Below are 24,088 nucleotides of genomic sequence, written 5' to 3'. Positions count from 1 at the left end.
TACTATCAGTTGTGACTATAGTTGTGCATGAGATTTGCACAATTAGTGATTGAGATTGCCAATGAGGATTGCGTAGTACAAGCCAAGGAAAATGAGCTTGGATCATTCCTATTCTTGCTTTGGATTCCGCAGTAGAGGCAGGTAGACAGTGGAGGAGATTTGAACCTGTGACTTGATTTAGATCTGAGCTAGTTTGTGTCTAGCAGGTGGAGATAGTACTGAGTACTTGTGAGGAGTATTGTACTATGTATTGTTACATGTTCTCTATCATTATAATATACAGATAGTTGGGGGTTTTCAGCTATATGCTTTCCTCGGTTACATACTATGTTAATGTGCGCATGCAATTGATGTTTCATTGTTTTTAATTCCGCAAAATTGATGATCAACATAGAGGAGGTTATGTATTATGCATGCATTCCACAATAGTGTATAATCGGGATAATCTCTGTGAATAAGTGTTATATTATTCAAAATTTCTACAGTGGAAGCCAGAGAACATGAAAGAGACCGCAAAATTTCAGAAATCACAGTTACAAACCAATGTCTAATGGAAGGTAGTAGAATTTTAAAAGAACAGGTAACAATGTTACAAGAGGCTCTAGAGACAGGGAAACAAGAATGACAAAACATGAAAGAAGTAATAACAATAAACAGAGATGTGATAATTTCTAAACAAACTCGGGTAGATACATAGGTATCTCAGCAAACAGACATTTCCAAAGAGAATGCAAAAATGAACAGTGGGAAAAAAAGTCCAAAAGAAATCAAAGCTAGAGTTGAAGACGCTAATGGTTACATAAGGATAGAGGCAGAAGAAGATGCAAGTGATCGCAAAGCACAAGAAATAGAACAAAAAGAAAGACAGGACATAAAAACAAACTTTATTATCAGGGGAATAAGAGATTATGGGAAGAATGAAAGTACTCTCAATTTGACAAGAGACTTTCTGAAAGAGAAACTACATTGGAAAGGGCAAATTTGCCAAGCAAGAAGGGTTGGGAGGATATCTGAAGAGAGGCCTTGACCCATAAAAGTCACCATGGCAAGCGTACAATAAAAACGACAGCTTTTGGGCAAAAAAAAACTCTTGAAAGGCTCATACTTCTTCCTCGATGAAGATTTAACCAAAAAACAACAAGAGGAGAGAAGGGATGAAGTGGAGAAAATTAGAACAACAAGAAATGAAGGGAAAAGGGCATGGTTGTATAATGGGAAAGTCATTATTGCAGTGTTTGGGCCTCCAGGCAAATCAGGGCAGCAAGCTGACAGTAAAGCAAAAGCAGAGAATTCAATAATAGAGATGAAAACAACAAGAGCAGCATGGACAAAAAGGGGTGAAGACTCAAATTTGAGTCTTATGTTTCAAACTGCGTAGCAATCAAATCCTACCCAGGTCTAGCTAAGTTTAGTTTGTTGGAAATGTAGAGGTTACCCTTGGAGGAGGGGACCTGGGTTAGGGCCTATTGCGGAAGGTAGAGACATAATTTGTCTCACGGAAACTCATGAGCATGATGGTTGGAAAACTCCTGTGTTTGACGGTTATTTGAAGTTGGTAGTTTGGAACAAGGTAGCAGAAAATGGCAAAGGATATGGGGGAATACTAGTTTTAGTGAAAGAAAAAGAAGGCCGTCACATTCAGTTAATTAAAGAAGATGCAAATAAACAATATTTATGGTTGAAAATATCAGAGAATGAGAATCACATAAGAATTGCAGCATGCTATTTTGCTCCTCAAGTCTCAAAAACTTACAAAAATAAGGGGCTTGACAGCAAGGATCCATATACAGCTTTAAAACGAGATATTGCCGTGTACTCTCAGCAGGAGAAGTTCTTTTAGTGGGAGATTTCAATGCTAGAACAACAAATAATCAAGCTAGCATCCTTTGTTGCAAAGACGATAACAATCCTATTTGGCTCACTGAAGAGGAGAATCCCTAATGAGGTGTTCAAAAGATGACAAAGTTAGCAATCATTTTGGAGATGAGTTGCTTACACTGTGTGGGGCTTTCAACCTAATTATTTGCAATGGTCTAGATAGATGGAAAAGTTCTTGGAACTTCACTTACAACACATACAATGGGGCAAGTGTCGTTGACTATGTCATGTGTTCACAAAGCTTAATAGAAAAGATAGATGAAGTTAGTATTGGAGAGCATATCCGGGACTTAAAATTAGACCATAACCCAATTTTTATAAGGTTATCATGGTTAGAAGAAAGGCAACATAAGCGGAAAACCCAATGCTCTCGACAATTACTATCAAGGGGCAAAATTCTTCTAACACAAGAAAATGGTACTATCTTCAAGACAATGTTAGAGAGATTAATTCAGAAAGAGAAAACTGGTTTCAAACGCTTCAGCAGCCATGAGTTAACAAATATAATCCAAAGTGCACTTGAGAAGTGCAAAAGAGCAAAAAATAGGAAATCAGAATCAAATTGCTTTCTTGTAAATGCTTGGTTTGATGAGGAATGCAAAATGGCAAGGAGAACCTTGAAAAAGGTAGGAAAAGAGAAGAGGAATGTAAAGTTATATAAGCAGATACTAAAAAGGAAAAAAGATGAGTTCATGCAAACAAGGAGAGAAGAGTTAATATATTTAAGCAAGAATAATCCAAAGCTTTTCTGGTAGGAACTGCAACCAAGGAAGAAGCAAATTGAAAATAATATTACAGCCAATCAATGGTTTGATTATGCAAGGCAACTCTATGAGAAAGAATCTGAGGCGGAGTCCCCCCCAGGATCAACACAAATTCAAAGCTCTTCACATTACAGGAGGTGGAGAATGGAATTAAGAAGCTGAAAACAGGAAAGACAAAGGACTTGGTTGAACTTCAAGCAGAGTATCTAAAATGGGGAATGAACGCTCTTGCACCGCACATCATGAAAATATTCAACAACATCATTCAGCAAGGATTCCCAAGAGACTGGACAACTAGCCTAGCAATACCCCTTTTTAAAAGTGGAGACATTAATAATCCATCCAACTATAGAACAATTATGATCAATCCTTTGTTTGCAAAGATTTTCGGCAGCATGGTAGAAGACAGAATTAGCAAGTGGGCTGAAGTAAAAGAAAAGAGAGAAAGAGGACAAGCGGGTTTTAGGCCGAAACATTCTACAGTGGATCATGGCATCACGATGAGACACATTGTTGAAAATGTTTGGGAGGACAAAGAAGAAGTATTTTGCTGTTTTGTTGACTTCAAAAAAGCATTTGACACAGTCCCTAGGGATAAGTTGTGGCGTAGAATGGAAGAACTTGAAATTCCTATGCATTATAGAGCCGCTGTCCATAGACTTTATGAATAAGTGAAAGTCAAAATTAGAACCTCAACAGGTATTTCAAAAAACTTTAGAAGTGACATTAGAGTCAAGCAAGGTTGCCTTCTATCCCCCACTCTTTTTGGTCTATATATTGATAAATTGGAAGAGTGGCTAAATCTGCAAGGTGGAGATGGTGTTCGATTGGGGGAGTTTGTGATAAAGCTTCTTTTATATGATGATGATATTGTATTGATTTCTAAATTGGCCCATGGATTGCAAATGCACTTATATGCCCTTGAGCATTTTTATAGAGCAGTGGGGATGTAAGTTAATAATAGCAAGAACAAAATAATGATTTTTTCTAATAAAAGGAAGCATAGCGAGCATACTTTCTTCTTTGAAGACAACATTCTTGAAGAAGTAAAGGAGTACAAGTACCTTGGGATTGATTTCAACAACAAACTCAATTGGGAGGACTGCAGAAAGAAGAGAATTTTAGGAGGGTGGAAAGCATTATATGCTCTTCAAAACAGATGTAGAGAGGCAGAGTTATGGGATTGAAAAACGATTAAAGTGCTTTTTGGACTCCTAGTTTGTCCAGTGATGCTAGTTTCTCCTTTGAAGACAACATTCTTGAAGTAAAGGAGTACAAGTACCTTGGGATTGATTTCAACAACAAACTCAATTGGGAGGACTGCAGAAAGAAGAGAATTTTAGGAGGGTGGAAAGCATTATATGCTCTTCAAAACAGATGTAGAGAGGCAGAGTTATGGGATTGGAAAACGATTAAAGTGCTTTTTGGACTCCTAGTTTGTCCAGTGATGCTATATGGGTGTGAATTGTGGGCTAGCAGCACTCCCATCTCAAAATGGAAACAAATTGAGAAAATCCAAAAACGCTTGATCATGAGCAAGTTCAAAATAAAAAGTTCAGTACCTTATGAGATAATGTTGAGTGAAACAGGAGCAAATTCCATTGAAGCAATTGCTATGGTGCGGCTCATAAGATACCTAAAAAGAATTGAACAAATGAGAGTAGGTAGATGGCTTAATGTTATCTTCAATGAAGGCATCAGCGAAAGAAAGAAAACATGGATGAAACAAAACTACACATGGATGCAAAAATGGGATATCTACCTCAATGTCTGTCCCACAAATAGCAAGGAGCTATAGGATTTTGTTATGGAGAAGTTTCGTAAAAAATGGGGAAAAGAGTTGGGTAGAGAGAAGAAATATTACATTGAGGAATTCAACCCTACATGTGATTTACAACAAAAAGAGTTCATTGGAGCTAACATTTCGTGGAGGGCAAAGGTTCTTATTGCTCAATTAAGGACCAACTCACATCAACTTCGGTGTGAAACAGGACGATGGAAAAGGCCTAAAGAAGATTGGGAAGAAAGGGTGTGCACATTTTGCACGTCTGGGGCTGTGGAATCGGAAAAACATTTCATTTTGGAATGTGATGCATTCAAAGACATCAGAGAAAGTTATGAGAACATGTTAGCATCAGTTTCTTGGCATTGCCTTTTTAGCAAGGAGATTATTGGAAGGTAGGTTGGATCAGCTCATCATCAATTTGAATTGGAAAAAGACTGAATTGCAAAGAGCGAAAAACATGGAACTAATGGTCTCATAGACTATTTTTAGTCTCATAAACCTTAAAATATCATTTCATTAATTACACAATAAATATTAATATATATATATTTTTAAATATACATAAGATATATTAATTACACACAACCACTAACTACTACCATTCACATTCTACAAAATAAATAATTTTTATTTATTTTAATTCTAATAAAAATATCATTTAAATTCCCGAGCATTGCTATAATCTCAAATCTTTTGGTAAAAACTAATATTTTTGTTGCGTGGTGAATTTTTTTAAACTCAAAATAAATTAATAAATAAATATTTTACACAAAAAATATTAGATTAAAGTTATAATTCACAATTGACATAAAAATTTCAAAATTATAAATAAATTAAAAACAAAACATAATTTCACTTGGGAAAAACACAAATTCATAAAATCGTCTTTACCTATTTAGTAATTTAGTGCCATTGAAGCTACTGACAAATTCTATAAAGATATCCGATCAATAAGAATGCCTTCCCCTCTCGCTGCAACTAATTTATGCTCAAAAACCTTTCATAGCCGGGGAGTCATGTGCACATGTGACCGTGTTCTCATTGCTTTTATCAAATACCTGCAGGCTCCAAATAAGGAGTAAATTTAGTCAACGTATGAAGATCGGTCAAGTGTTCTAAATCCAGAGCACAAATCACCGGTCATCCGGTCACCGAAAAGGCATCTTCAGCCGTAGTCCTGACGATCTCTCCTAGTCAACCGCGTGGGCCACATGGGGAACGGTTTCTAATCTTAACTCTTCCAATGTGACGCCAACATTAGAAAATTAAGCGGGCCTCGAGGAGCGAAATAATTTTTTTTAAGCAGATGGGCCATGAGCCTTTGACTGGACGACAGTCACCCTTTTACGTACGCACTAAAACGGTCGCCACCGCAAAACACAAATTTCCTTTCTACGCACAAACGCTGTCAGATGACGGGAATCCAAAGCTCCCGAAGGCGAAGTTTTCCGGGAGAGGGTGGTGGCCGTGGCAGTGGCAGAGAAGTTCCGTCAATAGACGGACTGAATCCGTATTGAGCACGTGAAGCGCCAGTCCGATGATATAACAGAGAGACCGTTTTAGACGGCACCGTTTTCAAACAGGTGAAAACGTCAAGAAAACAGAGACAGAGCGAGAGAGAGGTCTGGGGAGATCGACGATCTTGGCCACTGAGAAATCGCGGAAATAAATGTTCCTGCTAAAGTTAGACCCGCAGCTCTAGGGCTAAATGTCTTGACCGTTTCAGAGGGGCTATTGCGAGGTTTGCGTAATGGAGTTCGGACAGATTCAGGACGGGGGGTTTTCTGCATTTTAAGACGGTGATTCGAGGTTTTGTTTCTGAAGCATAAAATCTCTGTAGCGAAAATGAAGTCTTCTCTGAGGAAGCTGCGAGGGTTTTCACTCAGCAAACATGGAGTTAAAGAGAAACTGGGCGCGGTCTATCACAGCCAGAAGCAGCAGCAGCTGCCACCTCCGGCTTCCCTGGACGAGCTCGTTCAAGCTTCCCAGGTACCGATTTCATGGATCATTTTTCAAGTTAGGGCATGCTGTTGCGTTATTTATATTTTCAAGAAAGTTGAGCTTTTTCCTTTAAAAGAATTCGCGATAAAGAGGTTCTTGTTGCGTTTTAGAGATAGCCTGTGACGAATGATTTTCAAAAATGAAATGCGAAGCGTTAGTTCTCTTGATGAGTTCAGAATGTAGTGATTTCTTTGATAAATTGTAAAGTTAGGACAGGTTATGATATTTCAGGTTTCAAGCCTGGAAGTTGAGCTTTGCCTTAAAATGAATTGCATTTTTTTTGCCCAAAACGGTTTTCTTCGAGTTATGCAGATCGAATTTAGGCGATGATTTAATCATCTAGACAATTCTAGAGGTTTATTAAGCCCATCCTAACTTAAAAAATAGTGCATGAAATCACTACATCCTAGACTTCTAACATTTAATCCCAATGTTTTTTACACTGTGGATCTGTAAACCCGATAACAATCACTTCCGACGTAGCATTTCAATTTCTTTAAAAGCAAAGCGCGGTTCGATGCTTAAAACTTCCAATATCACAACGGCCTGTCCTAACTTTAGAGATAATCAATGAGGTATTCATTTAAAAGCAAAACTCTATGGCCGTGTGTGAAACTAAAATATCACGACAGCCTGTCCTAAGTTCATAGATAATCACTGAAGTGTTCCTTTCGAATGAAAGATTAATTTCCATGGGTAAAAGTTCAAATATCAGGATAGCCTGTCTTAACTTCACAGATAATCAATGAAGTCGCTAGATAGAAAATCCTAGAAGTTTTTGATCACAGTGGCTGAAAGAACATAACTTGTTAGGTCATTGAGATGTTGCCTTTGGCAATCGGTGACTCCAGGGCTTGATCTCGTCACCTCTGGCTGGCATGTGTAAAGGGCTATCATGCTATGTTGAGGGTTAATTGTTATGTTATTTGAAGTTTTATGCATGTAGGTTGAGCTTTACCTTCAAATGAATTATAGCATTATGTTAAAAGGGTTCTTGTTGAGTCTTTGTTGTAAACGATTTGCTAAGTTGATCAAATTTAGGGCTGTAAACATGAATCATCACGCTTCTAGATAATGCGAGAACTTTTGTGTGTTATGTAACATGTTGAAGTGCAGAACTGAGTGGTTCGTTGAGAGGTTTACTTTTGCAATTGCTGATTCTGCACAGTTTGAACTTGTGACCTCTGGCTGGCATGTGACAAGGGCTAATCGTATGACTCGCTGAACCTAAATTGAGTGAAAAATACAGCTCAAAACACTTCAAGTCAATGAGAAGCCATCTGCTCTGGAGGAATTAAATTGTCTATGAAATTTAAATGCAGAAATTTTGAGTCTTAATTAGCTTAATGTTGCTTAGGTTCCATTCCCAGAAAATGATTGGCATTAGGAAGTTTGAATCTCTTTTCATTCAACAGTGCTGTTTAGATAATATCTCAGCACAGTCGTCTTCAATATCGTTTCATGCTGCATGCTTTGATTTTTTGGGTAATTAAGATTTTATTAAAATACAACTTGTAACAAAATGAGGATAACAATGGTTTCCCCTTTTGATTCTGAGTATGTGCTATATTTTTCATTGCTTTACATCTTTCAAAAAACGAGAGGACTTTAACATCTCCTTACTTGAAATTCCTGGTTCAAACCCTTATATGTTCATATTGAATATTTTGTTGCATGTGCTGTTAATCAGGCATTAGTTTTATTCAGTTCTGAGTAAATATTGCAGCTCAAAGTACAACAAACCTAAACTTATAAAAGTTTCATTCTAACACTTTTTCATCCAACTTTTAATTTGCTATTAACAACCACTGAAAGTCGTCCCCATTCTACTAATCAGCTATAGTTAGCTTATCTTAATTATTAAGCGTAAGTTGTATCCAGTTCCAAGCAAAATGCTGCAGTTCAAAGTACAACAAATATACTAATAAAAATCATATTCTAACCTTTTGCTATCCAACACATTATCTTAAAATTTATTTCCATGAATAACCTGTGGCAGTCATTCCTAATCTAGTAAGTACTAAGCAGCTAGAGTTAGCTTATCTTAAACTACTTCTACATCATGCAATAGTCCTAGGCATTTGCCATTTTAAACACAAAGTCAAATTCTTTTTCGTTATTGAGAGTGTTTATGCTAAAGACAATAAGGGTGGCTCTTAAGTTTTTTTTGCAGGCCAGACTGCTCCCATTTATTTGCGGTATTGGAATAATTATCTTTTTCTTTGTCAGTGAAATTAACCCAGAATTGCAAGCTAAAAGCAGGAATCTCATTAATTTGACAACCCAGTATGAAGGAGATGTGTAATTGATTTTTTGCTCAACTTGGAGTTGACACGGGTCATTTTTAAAATAAAAATAAAATACTCACAAATTAAAAAAACCAATGTCAACTATAATGAAAAACAAAAATAAATATACATATTTGGTTAAGTTTTAATTACAATCATTATAAAATATCAGTAATCTCTCACTTTCACTCTCCCCTCTCTATTCTTGATATATATCACAGCCTAGACCTGTGGTATTTAAAGTTTAAACAAATATATATCAACAACAAAATATTCTTTCTCTCAACTATAACAAAATATTTTGATGATAATAAGTAACATAAGTTTATATCAACTTTATATAGAGATAAAGTAATTGAAAGTAAAAAAATCTTCTAGTATGAGAAAGATGTGTAATTCTTTTACTTTTTAAAAGTATGTCAATGTAGGCCTTAAATAAAATATTTGAATATTGACATTAAGCCTTAAATAAAATATTTGAATATTGACATTAACTAATATATTTCAATATCAACTTCATATATATGTATATTCTTCCATGCTCATGATGGAGATGATGTGTGTGTGTGTGTATACACGTGTGCGTTTGTGTGTATTTATGAGCATGGAGATGATGTGGGTGTGTGTGTATACACGTGTGCGTTTGTGTGTATTTATTGCACCAAGAGGCATTCTACAGCCCAATATGAGGGAGATGTTGCCACGTAATGTTACATTGAAAAATAATGAAATAATACTTACATTAATAAATTAAAAAAAATAGTAATAACAAAAAATTTGAATGTCGGCCATAAATAAAAGACTTCAATTTTCGCCTTAATTTTACACCAACTTTATATAGAGATAAACTAATTGAAAGTAAACAAAATTAATCTGCTTTCATTACTTAATATGGCGTTGAAGGATAGAGTGTAAATTAATGTTATTGATATTACATGATGTGTAATTCATTTTAGGATCAGTTGACATCTAATATTTAAAACAAAAATATATCAACAACAAAAAATATTTTACTATTAGCCCTGATATCTAAATTAAATAACACAATTTTATATCAACTTTATATCTAGAATTTACTATTAGCCATAAGTAAAATATTTCAATGTCCATATTAAATAACATAATTTGACAGGTAGATAGACATAACACACATAGAAATAATAATGTAACATCTAAGAAAATATCTATAACAAAAATAATATATATATATATATATAGAGAGAGAGAGAGAGAGAGAGAGAGTCCTATGGATATATGTTTTCTACTTAGGAATACAAGGAGTCATGTAAACATTTTATTTGTGTGTTGCTCAAAACCAACATTGATCCATCTTAACTATGGATATACCAAGAGCCAAGAGAAATCAAATCTTTTGAGTTGCAAACCTTTCCTTAAGTTTTGCACTCGAAAAGAGGTTTGCACCTTGAAAGATTTGATCTCTCTCGGTGCTTGGTAGATCCGGAGTTAAGATGGATCTATGTTGGTATATATACACCAATGTTATTGGACTTTGAATTGCCAATAAATCAGTGTGGTAAAATAGTGAAGAGTTTTAATCAGATTGGGAAAAAATCGGTGAATGCAATAAATATAGATATACACATATTGAATTAAAATAACATTTTTCATTGATATTCAAAAAAGCCATGTCCAAACAATGCATAATATCAATATATGTCCAAAATGTCATGAATGAATAAGTATCTCATATATATTATGAGTCCAAACATAATCCAAAGTATTGAGTCCCGACTCCTAACCAGTGACTACATAGAACTAGAAGCATCCGCTCCTAAAAGTTTACAAAACATTGCATATTAATCAATAAAAAAATAGTAACTATAAGAGTCTAAGAGTGAGAACTAAAGCAATTCCTCCCACTCATTCGTCTGTTTCACTCTCAAAATTCTTCAAGTCATCTAGCACCAGGTTTGTGTTTGCGTTCAAATTCGACAACAATGAAATTTGAAAAAAAAAATTGTCTAACCAAATATCATTGATAAAATTCGCCATTAAATTCAAATACACACACACACACACACACACACACATATATATATATATATATTTTGTTAATTTTACTAGTATGACTTTTCAATATATAAAAAGTTACAATCAACCTAAAAATATTATTCTACTTTATATTAATTTATAACCTTAATCTAAAAGTATTATTGTATTTTATATGGATTTATATATTAGAAGTTGATTTTATATATTAATTTATAACCTTAATCTAAAAGTATTATTGTATTTTATATGGATTTATATATTAGAAGTTGATTTTATATAATTGAATACACTCAGCAAAGATACAATACGACAAATTCGCGGTCGCGGGCATGGTCATAGGCACTTGTACATGCAATTTGCTAGTGTGTAATAGGCAAGTCATCTAGGTTGGGCAAAGCAAATGGCTCTCTTTGATGACTTTGTAGGTTTCGACGAGCCATACTGAGTGAAAAGTTAAAACCTTCAAATTTGTAAACCATTAAACCATAAATTTTGAACAGGGTATTCCTTTAATTGAGTAATAAAAGATTTTTTTTGCAAATTCGTAAGCAAATTTCGTTCCAATTCTAAATGAAACCAATTTTTTTCTATTCAACTGAATTTAATGGGTGAATTTTAACGAATTTGTTCGTCTTTTTTTGATATTCAGGCAATTTTGAATTTAATCATAAAGATAACCGAATGCGGTGACTATGATCACGCTTAGTTGCAGAGTAGCGAGTCATGTTAGTTTTTGTAGCATCAAAGGTGTTCTAGTCTCAAAACTTTGTGGAGAGGCTAAAACACAAGAGTTATCCATAACCCTCAAATCGATTATGGAAATTCCACCTAGAAGTGCCTCAATTAAATTATTAGTCTATTTTTAATTATTTCCTAAGTCTAAACTTCGGGAAAGGGGTTAATTAATCATAATTAATTAAGATAAGGCGTGAATCATCTAGAAACTCACACGGATCGACTCTGATATGATCTTAGCCCTTGATTAAGATTTAATCTTGGCAGTTGGAGTCCCAATAGAAACTTATAAGAAGTTGATAGGTAGATGGAGAACACACTTGTGAGAACCACAGAGAGTTCAATTTCCTTGGACAGTTCGATTTTTGCAAATAGCCAGCAGTGCTAGAAGAGTTCGAGCTTCAGTAGGGAAGTAGAGACAGTGAGGGGTAGAGACAGTGAAGCTGGAGGAAGATTTCCAAATAAGGCGAGTGTATTGTAGAGAGAAGCTGAGATTTTCTCCAGGAAGCTGCACAAAGGCAATGAAGAGGCTTCAAAGGGCAGTTCGATTTGCTGAGGAAGGAAGATGCTTTCACTTCCCGAGGTTGGGTAAAAGTTCTAGACGGCCAGAGAAGTGTTTTTCCAGTCAGGAGCAGGCATGACAACTTGACTTGTAGTTGTTTCGGGTTGAGCGTGTAGCAGACTTTGCTAGGGTGATGCAGAAGCTGCACAGGGCTAGGTGGATGACTTGCATTTTAGGGGCAGTCAAGTGCTAAGATTGCTCGGAGTGAGGGTAATTTCCCTCAGATTATTTTTGCTAGTATTTTCTCTGCAAGATTGTCAGTATTCGACATCCAGATTGTACTTAGATAAATTTCACTGCTGCATAATAAATAAAACCCTCAACTACTGCATCGATTTTCCCAAGTTCGAATTGTTGGGCAAAGGTTCGATTTTCAATTGCCGGGTGGCAGAAAATTCGTTTTTCCCATAATAGTGATTCCAACAAGAAGAGGGAGCAACAACAACTCAAATTTTCACTGAGCGCAAAGGGTTTTGCAACAATTTGCAATAACAAAATCAACGCCGGGTGGAAGAGAAGTAGCACACACTGAGGGAAAAATTTTCTCAGGGGATCTCGAGTTTCAAAGATCTAATTTTTCTAGTTGCAGATTGGCAATAGTTGTGAGCAGAATTTCTCACTCCAGAAGGGAGTGTGAGTAGCAGATCCAGCAACCAAGTAGAGTGAAAGACGGAGTTTTCAGCCAGTTCAAGATGGCCACAACTGCGCTCAGAGATTAGGATATGTTGGAGGGTGTTAGGTCCCTACAATACTAGTGATTACCCAATTACTATTGTAGTTGTATCGCTTATTAATATTGTTGTGCCCCTATTGTCCCCATATTGTTATTACTGTGCCCCATAGAATCCCTCTATTGTTATTTTTGTGCCTTTATATTATTATTGTTAGGTCGGCTGGGTTATATTGTGACTCCTTAGGTTCCTATATATAGAAAGGAGGTTTTGTCATTTGAATCATCAAGGAATCATTCATTTGTGTAATGTAAAGGAGGTTGACCCCTCGAAGAGGCTGAATTCTAAGGCGTTGATCTATCTTTTCTATCTTTTTGTGAGCTGGTTTCATAACATTTGGTATCAGAGGTTTGGATTCTAGGGTTTCGCTGCTCCAAATAGGTCATCGTGGCATTTTCACAATAACCTCTTTTTTTTTTGCGACGTTTTAGAAGCGAAAAAAACCCATTTGAGACGAAATCGCACTGAACCTTGGGTTCGAATTTCAGAGCTTTTCGCGCTATATTTGCGGAGATATGATCTGAGGAATTTGGTCTTTTTTGCAGACCCCTGAATTACATTCCAAACAGGTGACCTGGGGAAAATCGTCATAACTTTCTCTCTGAGCATCGGATTGAAATTTCGTAAGAAGGTATAGAAAGAGGACGGACTGTAGTTTCTTGTATATATTTTTCAGAGCCAAAGGTCAAAACAGGGACATGTGGCATGTCGTACAAGTTCGTTCTATTGAACTAGTCTATAATCAGGTCACTGTGGGAGATTTGGTATAACTTTTCCTTGGAGAATCCAATTTGGATCAGAGTGGTGGCACTGGAAAGAAGACACAGAGGGCTACTGCAGGTCACAATTTCAGAACTGGATGATTCGAAATTACAGAGATACATCAGAGGCAATATCGAGCTCTTACAAAGTGAGAAAAGGTGTGTAGATTTTTTAAAATTTTTGCTTAAGCTTGGTTTGAAAAATTATTTTAAAGGAATTCAAAGGGCATAGTAGAGCATTATTATCGGTAACTGATGTCTCGACGAAAGAAAATGCAAACACCTAGTAAGCAACCTGAAAGCTCTAGCATAACTCATGAAGAAGAGGAAAAAATACTACACGATATAGCAAAATTACAAGACCAAGTGCAACAAATGTCACTATCACAAAAGCTAACAGAAGCTAAGATAAATGGTGTGGAATCTAAGATAAATGGCGTGGAAGCTAAGATGAATGGCGTGGAAGCTAAGATGGATGATTTGAAGATAGATTTGATGAAAGATTTGAAGACAGACATGGCAGATTTGAAGATAGATTTGACAAATTTTCTACAAGAAATACTTACTAATGGTGAAAGGGTAGTAAAGGAAACTCATGATGCAAACAAAAGAAATGTTAATCACGCTTTCATAGACTCTAATGTTGGATCGAAGACCCACCATATTCCAAAATCGATATGAGGAAGTTTGATGGCAAGGATCCCGCAACATGGATATTACAGATGGAGCAATTTTTCGATCTCAATAATGTGAAAAACACGCAAAAGGTACGTATTGAAACTTTATATTTGGAACCAAATCAATTTGTATGGTATCAATGGCTTTGATCTCGTAAACAAATTATCACTTGGGCAATTTTTACGGAAGAATTGATAGCACATTATGAGGATACAAAAAGCAACACTTTTTTTAGCCAATTGATAAGTCTCAAACAAAAGGATTCAATAATGGAGCACATTGAGGAGTTCCAAAAATTGAACATAAGGGTAAAAAATATTCCAGAGGAGCATAGGATTGATGTGTTCATAGGGACTTTAAAGGATAATATCCAACATGATGTTCGCCTTTGGGACCCTGATTCATTAGAGAAGGCATTCAGGTTAGCAAGAAAAATGGAAAACAAAATTATGGCAACCAGGAAGCATACCACTCACAACTATAAAGATGGAAGTGTTGTTGCCCCTAGTCTTCCACAACCTATAATGTTGACACCACAACAATTGGATGAAAAAAGAGCAAAAGGACTTTGTTACAGTCGTGATAACAAATACACTAAAGGTCATAAGTGTGCTGAGAAGAAATTATTCTACATAAATTGTGAAGAGGAAGAAGAAAAGGAGCAAGAAATGTCAAAAGAAGAGGATATACTCCAGGAACAAAGCCTAGATAAAGAAGAAATGAATCTGACCATATCTTGTAATGCATTGGCGGGAATTACCACTCCTCAAACCATCAAGATAGAAGGACAAATCAAGAAGAAAAAGGTAATAGTGTTGATTGATTCAGGAAGTACCCATAATTTTATTCATTGTAAGTTAGCAAAAGAATTGAATTGCTTCTTATATCCAGCACAAGAGTGTCAAGTGATGGTTGCAAATGGAGGAACAATAAATTGCTCTGGAAAGTGCCATAATATCAAGCTATCCATGGGAGAATATGTATTGACTAGCCCAATGCTTTCCATTCCAATGGGAGGTGTTGATGTTGTATTAGGAGTCCAATGGCTACAATCCTTGGGTAGCTTTTAATTTTCAAGAACTTTTCATGAAATTTTCTGCGGAAGGAAAGGAAGTTGAATTAAGGGGTATTACAGAGAAACCTAGAAGGATAATTAGCTCTAACGATATGTCAAAACTTCTAAAAAAGGAACAAAGAGGTGTAATTGCACAATTATGTTCACTAGATGTTTCCACATCGAAATCATCTATTTCTCCAGATCTCCAAAAAGTCTTGGACAATCATTCCAAGGTATTTGAGACTCCCAAAGGTCTCCCACCTATTCGTGATTGTGATCATGCTATTCATCTGATTCCAGGAAGTGTTCCTCCAAACATCAGGTCGTACAGATATCCCTATGCCCAAAAGAGTGAAATTGAACGTATGGTTGCAGAAATGCTAGAGGCTGGTATAATTCAACCTAGTTAAAGTTCTTTCTCTGCTCCAGTAGTATTGTTGCACAAGAAGGATGGATCATGGCGCATGTGTCCGGATCATAGGGAGCTTAACAAGCTCACTATTAAAGATAAGTTTCCCATTCCTGTCATTGATGAATTACTGGATGAATTGCATGAATCAATTTACTTCACCAAGTTGGATCTTTGTTTAGGATATCATCAAATCAGAATGAAGACTGAAGACATTCCGAAAACAACATTTAGAACTCATGAGCGTCATTATGCATTTTTGGGCATGCCTTTTGGTCTTACCAATGCACCTTCTACATTTCAAGGTTTGATGAATTCCATTTTCAAACCCTTCCTTAGAAAATTTGTGTTAGTATTTTTTGATGATATATTAGTCTACAGTGAGTCTTGGAAGGATCATGTTGATAGGGTGCTACAACTATTGGAGGAGAAACAATTATATGCAAAAAGATCCAAATGTTTCTTTGGAGTATAAGAGGTGGAATATCTGGGTCATATTGTATCTCATGAAGGAGTTAAGGTAGACCCTAGCAAAATTAAAGCCATTAAGGAATGGAAAATCCCCACATCCATAAAGTATCTGCAAGGATTTCTCGGGTTGACAGGGTATTATCGCAAGTTTGTTAAGAATTATGGGAGAATAGCAGCACCTCTAACAACATTATTGAAGAAAGATGCATTTTCATGGACTCCAGAGGCAACAAAGGCCTTCGAACATCTTAAAGAGGCAATGTGCCAAGCACCGGTCTTAGCTACACCGGACTTCACAAAAACCTTTATTGTGGAATGTGATGCTTCAGGAAATGGAATTGGTGTTGTTTTAATGCAAGATGAAAGACCCATTGCTTTTGAAAGTTGTCCAATCAAGGGAAAGTTTTTACACAAAGCTATTTATGAGAATGAAATGTTGGCAATATTACATGCACTTAAGAAATGGCGACCCTACTTAATGGGAAGACACTTCAAGGTAAAAACGGATCATGATAGCCTTAAAATACTTTTTAGAACAAAGATTATCCTCTGAAGACCAACAAAAGTTGGTCACAAAGATGTTGGGTTATGACTTTGAAATCATCTACAAAAAAGGGAAGCAAAATGTGGTGGCAGATGCACTCTCAAGAAAGGATGAGGATGTGGAAACATTGTTGTGCGCCATTTCTATTATCCAACCAGATTGGATAAACAAAGCAAGGGAGAAATGGAAGAATGATGAAGAAGTGTGGGCACTTATTCGAAAGTTACAACAAGATTCCAGTACATCTGATACATTTAGCTGGCAAAATGATTCGTTATGGTACAAAGATCGCTTATACCTCTGTAAGAATTCCCAACTCAAACAAAAGATTCTTATGGAATTGCACACTTCTCCCTTAGGAGGACACTCAAGATTTTTAAAAACTTACCACAGGGTTAAGAAGGAATTTTTTTGGGATGGCCTTAAATTGGATATTCAAAAGTTTGTGGCAGAATGTTTGGTTTGCAGAGGGGCAGAGATAGTGAAGTCGGAGGAAGATTTCCAGATTCGGCAAGAGTGTATTGCAGAGAGAGGCCGAGATTTTCTCCAGGAAGCTACTCAATGGCTTCATAGGGTAGTTTGATTTGCTGAGGAAGGAAGACGTTTTCAATTCCAAAGGTCGGGCAAAAGTTCCAAGGGGCCGAAGAAGCATTTTTCTAGTCAATAGTAGGCAGGACAACTTGACTTGCAGTTGTTTCAGGCTGAGCGTTAGTAGTCTGCGCTAGCGTGATGCATAAGTTGTGTAGGGCTAGGTGGACGACTTGCATTTTAGGGGTAGTCAAGTGCAGGGATTGCTCAAAGTGAGGGTAATTTCCCTCAGATTATTTTTGCCAGTATTTTCTCTGTAGGATTGTCATTATTCGACATCCAAGTTGTACTTAGATAAGTTTCATTGCTACATAATAAATAAAACCCTTAGCTGCTGCACTGGTTTTCCCAAGTTGGGTTTTTTTCTGGGGATATTTGTCCAAACATAACTGTGTTAATTTTTACGTGTGCGCTAGAATATTTCTCAGTTTCCAACGCTATTATTTTCCACAGTTTTATTTGTGAAGGTTGTAGTGTAATTTATTTAGTATTTGCCGTAGGAAATAAATTGTAAAATCAATTAACAGTTAGAAGAATAATTTTCCAGTTGCTGCAATAGGATTTCAGAGTTGAAATTTTCACAAGTCAAACTCGCTTTAACAATGAGTCAAATTCGGTCAACACGAGTTTGACTTGTCCAGATTCAAATTGGGTCTTTTGCATGTCGAGCCGACTTGGACTCGCGAGTGCTCGCCGAGTTTGGTTACACTTATAGACACACACATATGCGTGTATATAATAATAATAATTTAATTTTAAGGTCATGGCCAAGCTAGATACCAAATTGGTGTATGAGAGGCTCTTGTTTGTGGTGCAAGAGATACTGTACCCTCTAGATTTGAACCTGTGACCTCTTAGGAGGAAACACATTTTCTTAACCATTAGGCCCACTCAAGTTGTGTATGTGTGTGTGTATATGATGATGATGATGATGATATATACTAGTGTGTTGCTCAAAATGAAGGAGATGTGTACTTCCTTACATTATATATAAAGAACCAACATAGTTCCATCTTAACCTTGAATCTATCAAGTGCAAAGAGGGATCAAATCTCTCGAGGTGCAAACCTTTTTTCAAGTTTTCACTCTAAAAGAGGTTTGCACTTCAAGGGATTTGATCCCTCTGGGTGCGATCCGGGGTTAAGATGGATTTATGCTGGTGTTAACAAAACGAGAACCTCGAGAGTTCAAAGAAAATTCAAAATATAAAATAGAAGTTGAGTTTAATAGTTCACTATCGCAGGACCAACAATTACAAAGGAAAAGACGATGAAAAATTTATAGGGAGGTTTCCCATTATTTTTTAGTCTCGTCTTTGTCTTCAATATTCAAGGAGCTATCATGACTCACATCTTCTTTAAGTATTTTTCCTTATTCCTATAGGAATTTACAGGGTAAGTTCCTTAGATAGAACACCAAAGGTGGCTCACAAACAGATCACAAATCAGTACACCAGTATTTTTGACGTGGTTAAGACCCTCAAAGAGAGAAACAGTCCACGGCCTGAGCCAACGCGGTCACTTCAGGCAATTTATCAATGTAAAAGAAATAAAATTTACATAAGCTTCTCTCTTGAATGGTCACCTTACAAATGACCCTCCACGCTCTTTAAATAGAGGTCATGGACCGATCAGGTGTTAAGCCACGGATCAAGTGTTGGTAATACTGAGGAGAGAATGAATCGTCAGATCAATTCATGTCTAGAACATATCGTGACCGTCAGATTGTAAGTTACAAAAAGTACATACTAAAGAAACACACTCTACCTAACTATACACTGTTATACTTAACTATTTCCTATTTGTCGGAATATCGTAACATCCCCCCTTAAGAACAACTTGGGATACGATTGAAGATGTACAAAGATGACACAATAGGAGAAGGAAGGAGGCATTAGAACCTATCCCCCCTTAGTGACAACTTCCTAAACTCCAACTATAAATCGAAGTTTAGTAAACTTTGCCTCTATGAGAGCCTTTGTAAATATGTTTGCAACTTGATCATCGGTTGAACAATAGTGCACTTCAAGAACATGGTCATGAATGAGCTTTCTGATGAACTGCATGTGTAGTTCAATGTGTTTGCTGCGCTGATGTTGGACTGGATCTTTGCATAGTTGAATGGCACTTTGATTATCACACCAAAGTGTAGTCAGATGCTGCTGCTGAAAACCAAACTTTGACAGGATCTGACGAAGCCACAAGGCTTTCTTACTAGCTTCAATGGTGCCAAGATAGTCTGCTTTTGCTGAAGAAAGAGAAATGGCACTGTTTCTTGCAAGCCCATGTAATAGGTCCATAACCAAGAGTGAAGACATAACTTGCAGTAGACTTCTAATCATTAGGATCACCAGCCCAATCAGAATCAGCGAAACCAACCAATAGAGGAGATGTTTCTGCATTGTAATGAATCCCAAACTGAACTGTACCTCGAACATAACAAAGTATTCTTTTAGCTGCTTTCCAATGACTTTCATGTGGGTTTTGCATAAACCGAGCAATAAGGCCAAAAAAAGGAAAGGTCAGGACATGTATGGGTCGGATACAAAAGTTTTCCAACAAGCTGACGGTATAAGGTAGCATCAACTTCAGGGGAAGTACAAGTGACTGAAAGTTTGGCAGTAGATTGAAAGGGAGAAGGGGCTGGCTTACAGTCTTCCATGTGAAAGTGGCGTAGAAGATCACAAGCATACTTACACTGGGAAAGGGAAATACCTTTTTTGGATTGGAAGACTCAAAGACCAAGAAAATATTGCAAGTGTCAGAAGTCTGTCATTTCAAACTGCTTTTTAACGCTGGACTTCACATGGTTTATAAGGTTGGGATCACTACCAGTAAGGATAAGATCATCAACATAAAGAACAAGAATGATAAGAGACTTACCCACTTTCTTGGTGTAGAAAGTATTGTTAGAATGACACCTAGAAAATCCAGTGTCTAAAAGAAAACTATCCATTTTGGCATAACAAGCCTGAGGGGCTTGCTTGAGACCATAAAGGGATTTCTTAAGCCGACATACAAGGCTGGAGTCTGTTTGTATAAAGCCATGAGGTTGTTCCATATAGATTTCTTCATGCAAGTCCCCACGCAAGAATGCGGATTTAACATCCATCTGATGGACTTCCCATTTGAAAGAGGCAACAAGGGAAAGAACAAGGCGGATAAAGTTCATTTTGGCAATAGGGGAGAAGGTTTCAGTATAGTCAATGCCTTCAACTTGTGAAAAACCCTTAGCAATAAGACGAGCTTTATGTTTATCAATTTTTCCATCTGGTCCAAACTTGGTTCTATAAACCCATTTGCATCTAACAAGTTTTCGTCCCTTTGGAAGAGGAACAAGCTCCCATGTATCATTTGCCAATATTGAACGATATTCTTCATTCATAGCTGCATCCCAGTCTGGATGGCCTGAAGCTTTTGCAAAGGTGTTAGGATCATAATTCGCTGAAGCTTCAGCCAGTAAAGAAGAGGCTTTATCAAACTAAGAACGTGTATGCCGCTGATCTGTAGGATCACTTGCAAGAGCACCTGCTGCATCCCGAGCAACACAGACACATTTTGGAAATTGAGGAGCTGAAGGAGGATCCCGAGAAGGTGGGGGATGATTGTCACCCTTGCTGTCATCATCTGAAGAAGGAATATTTTCAGAAGTAGAAGGGATAGAGAGAGGTGGCATATCCACCGAACAAGGCTTGTAGGCCGATATATTTTCAACAAACTTTACATCTCTTCTAATGATAACATTTTTGGATTTAGGTTGAAGAAGTCTATATCCTTTGACATCTTCAGAATATCCAACAAAAATACATTTTTCACTCTTAGGTTCTAAGGCTTTATGTTTCTCATCTGTAGTAGAGTGCGATTTACTATTTAATTTGCACAGTTAATTGCTTATGCCCAAAAATTAAGACTAAGTCCTTTTAGATTGAAGCATACAATTAGCCATATCCTTTAAGGTGCGATTCTTCCTTTCAGCTACACCATTTTGCTGTGGAGTATATGGAACAATATGTTGCAATTGAATTCCATGGTCAGTGCAAAAGTTGATGTATTTGTTGTTAACATATTCTCTGCCATTATCAGATCTTAACTTAAGAATTTGATGTCCAGATTGTTTCTCAACAAAGGCCTTAAAGGCCAGGAACATGTTAAAGACATCACTCTTGAGTTTTAAGAAGTATACCAAAGTGCGTCTAGAAATCATCAATGAAGGTTAAGAAATACTTGTAACCAGAGAATGAAACAACTGGAAGTGGACCACATAAATCATTATGCATAAGCTGTAAAGGGGTTGAGGCGTGCCAAGAGGCATGCTTTTCAAAACTATCTCGATGATGTTTTTCAAGTACACGTCTGGAACAAACACCATCTCTGCAAGATACCATAGGAAGACCTGTCACCATATTTTCTTTACATAGATTTTGAAGGGAGCGATAGATTAAGTGACCAAATTGCTCATGCCAAAGTTTGCTCACTTCATCATTATGAGCAACAAATACCGAGGGAAGAGTTGATGACCCAAAGTTGTTAAACTTATACAACCTTGTAGAATCATCAGCAATGCCAGTAGCTAAAATCTGTCTAGGATCTATTAGGTCTTTAATTACAACATCATGAGGTGAAAATTCAACGATTTTATCTTCACCCGAATGAGTTATCTGATATATAGATAGAAGGTTGCAGGATAAGGTAGGAATACATAATACATCATTAAATTGATGATTGTCTAGATGAATAGTTCCAGTCCCTACAACACTAAGAGATCTATCATCACCAACATATATATTTTTGGTGTTACAGTCATTTAAAAAAGAAAACATGGCTTTGTTTTTGGCCATGTGATAAGAAGCTCCAGAATCAATGAGCCACTCATGAGAATGAGAAGAAGAAGATACATTTAGTGCATAACCAGATCAAGATGCTTGACAACCACATGCAAAAAGTGCTACTCCTGAGAATGAAGTTGAAGTTGAAGAGTGCTCCAAACGGATGTTATGCTTCTTCATTGCTGCTTCCAAGACTTCCATCTTCTTAAAGCATTTGGATTCTAAGTGGCCATCACGATTACAAAAGTTGCAATGTCTATCAGTCTTCTTCCCTTTGTTTTTATTTGCCTTATCATTTTGTTGAATTGATTTTTCATTTTGAGATTGAAATTGCTTAGGACCCTTGTTTGGTTTAGGACCATTCTTTCTAGGATGTTGCTTCTTAGGATTTTTTGAATTTGGTTATTGCTGGGCTGCTAAGGCTTTTTTAAAAGAGTTTCCAGTATTAAGAAGACCAAGATGTAAGAGTTTTTCTTGTTCTCTTATTAAATAATCACAAAAGACATCAAAAGAGGGGGACTTGTAGGCTTGTCGTTGAGAAATAAAGGCTTCTCTAGTAGAATGGAAGGTGGAAACAAACACAAAGTAGGCTGGTCCTAACTTAGTAAGAATGGAATAGATAAGGCTACCATCTTCTTTTTTAACCTTAACACCTTTCAAGAGAAGTCTAAGGGTCTTGGACTTGGACAAAAAAATTCAGTGGAAGAAAAATTATTGGGATCCAACGTAAGCAACTCATTTATGAGTTGATGGTCTCTAATTTCATTTTTAATTCCGAAAAATCTATTGAGCTGTTTCATTGCTTCATCACGAGTACCAAGTTCTGCGATATGGAATCTAAGGTCTGGAGAAATAGATATCTCTATCAACCCATGTGCTTGATCTTGCTTATTTTCCCATTTGGCTATCTTATCTTCATCTTTAGGTTTAGATTTTTGGCTTGAGGCTATTCTATAAAGACCTTTACTTCTAAGTAAATCCACAATGTAGGATAGCCATTGGAAGTAGTTGGTGTTGTCAAGAATAACTAGGCATGGACTTTCCATTTTAAAATAAATTGAAGCTGTAGATGCTGAAACTAAGTGTTCCAATGGAAAGATCTTGAAAAATTAGGCCAATTAAAAAAAAACGGCTCTGAAAACGGCTTCCGATGAAGAAGTTATGGCTTTTTGAAGAAAAGTTGTTGAAGATGCCGACGAACTATGTGAATGTTGGAAAGTGAATGATAATGTTATATTTAAACCCCCCCGGCCCCTCCTTCCAAACTTAATCTAATTAGCTCACTTAAAAAACAACTTTATGTGATCCATTTTTATAAATAAGTGAAAATCACTTTTACAATGGTACTTTATGAACTATCCACTAAATTGTAAATTTTTTTTTGTAAGCTTGGTAGGACTCTCCGATTTTCGTGTTTACATGTCCATTATTTACCTCGCTATGGGAGAGGGTAGCCCAAGATTTGAACCCAAGACTTCCAGTTCGATAAGACTTCATTTCCATGGCCATTGCCACTTGAGCTACCCTTGGCAGACAAACTTAATATTTTTTTTTGTAAGCTTGGTAGAACTCTCCGATTTTCGTGTTTACATGTCCATTATTTACCCCTCTACAGGGGGAGGGTAGCACAAGATTCGAACCCAAGATCTTCGGTTCGGTGAGATTTCATTCAACGGCCATCACCACTTGAGCTACCCCAGGTGGACTCACTACATTGTAACTTAAATAAAATATAAAGTGACTTTAGAATTACAAGTGACTCACTTTTTATAATGGGTGAGAACACTTTTACATAAAGTAACTTTAAAACATAAGTTACATGTGCTTTTTGAAAAAGTAACTCAACAAAAGGAAAGACTTGAACCCAAGACTTTTATTTTCATAAAGTAACTTTGGACGAAGTGAGCTAGTTTAAAAGGTTAGTAATTTTTGGAAAAGAGGAAGAGGGGTTTTTTTTTTTGCTCACTGAAGCTTTGGTGCGTGCTTACTTGGAAAAA

The 24,088-nt window shown here is 36.6% G+C and overlaps 1 protein-coding gene across 1 annotated transcript in view; it reads left to right on the top strand.

Moving 5' to 3' along the window:
- Window positions 1–5,826: 5,826 nt before the first annotated feature.
- The window catches only part of LOC149200942 (uncharacterized protein At2g33490-like), a 235,053-nt gene continuing 216,791 nt past the window's right edge, over window positions 5,827–24,088 (top strand). The window contains exon 1 of the mRNA XM_089402829.1: window positions 5,827–6,417. Within this exon, the coding sequence (XP_089258955.1) occupies window positions 6,274–6,417 (144 nt within the window). The 5' untranslated portion in view covers window positions 5,827–6,273. The remainder of the gene's footprint in view (window positions 6,418–24,088) is intronic.

The sequence above is a fragment of the Pinus tabuliformis genome, chromosome 2_1 (genome assembly GCF_031772625.1).
Source record: "Pinus tabuliformis cultivar Carrire ecotype Pingquan chromosome 2_1, CPIR1, whole genome shotgun sequence".
In the NCBI taxonomy this organism is placed as follows: domain Eukaryota; kingdom Viridiplantae; phylum Streptophyta; class Pinopsida; order Pinales; family Pinaceae; genus Pinus; species Pinus tabuliformis.
This window is presented reverse-complemented; position numbering and strand designations above follow the sequence as displayed.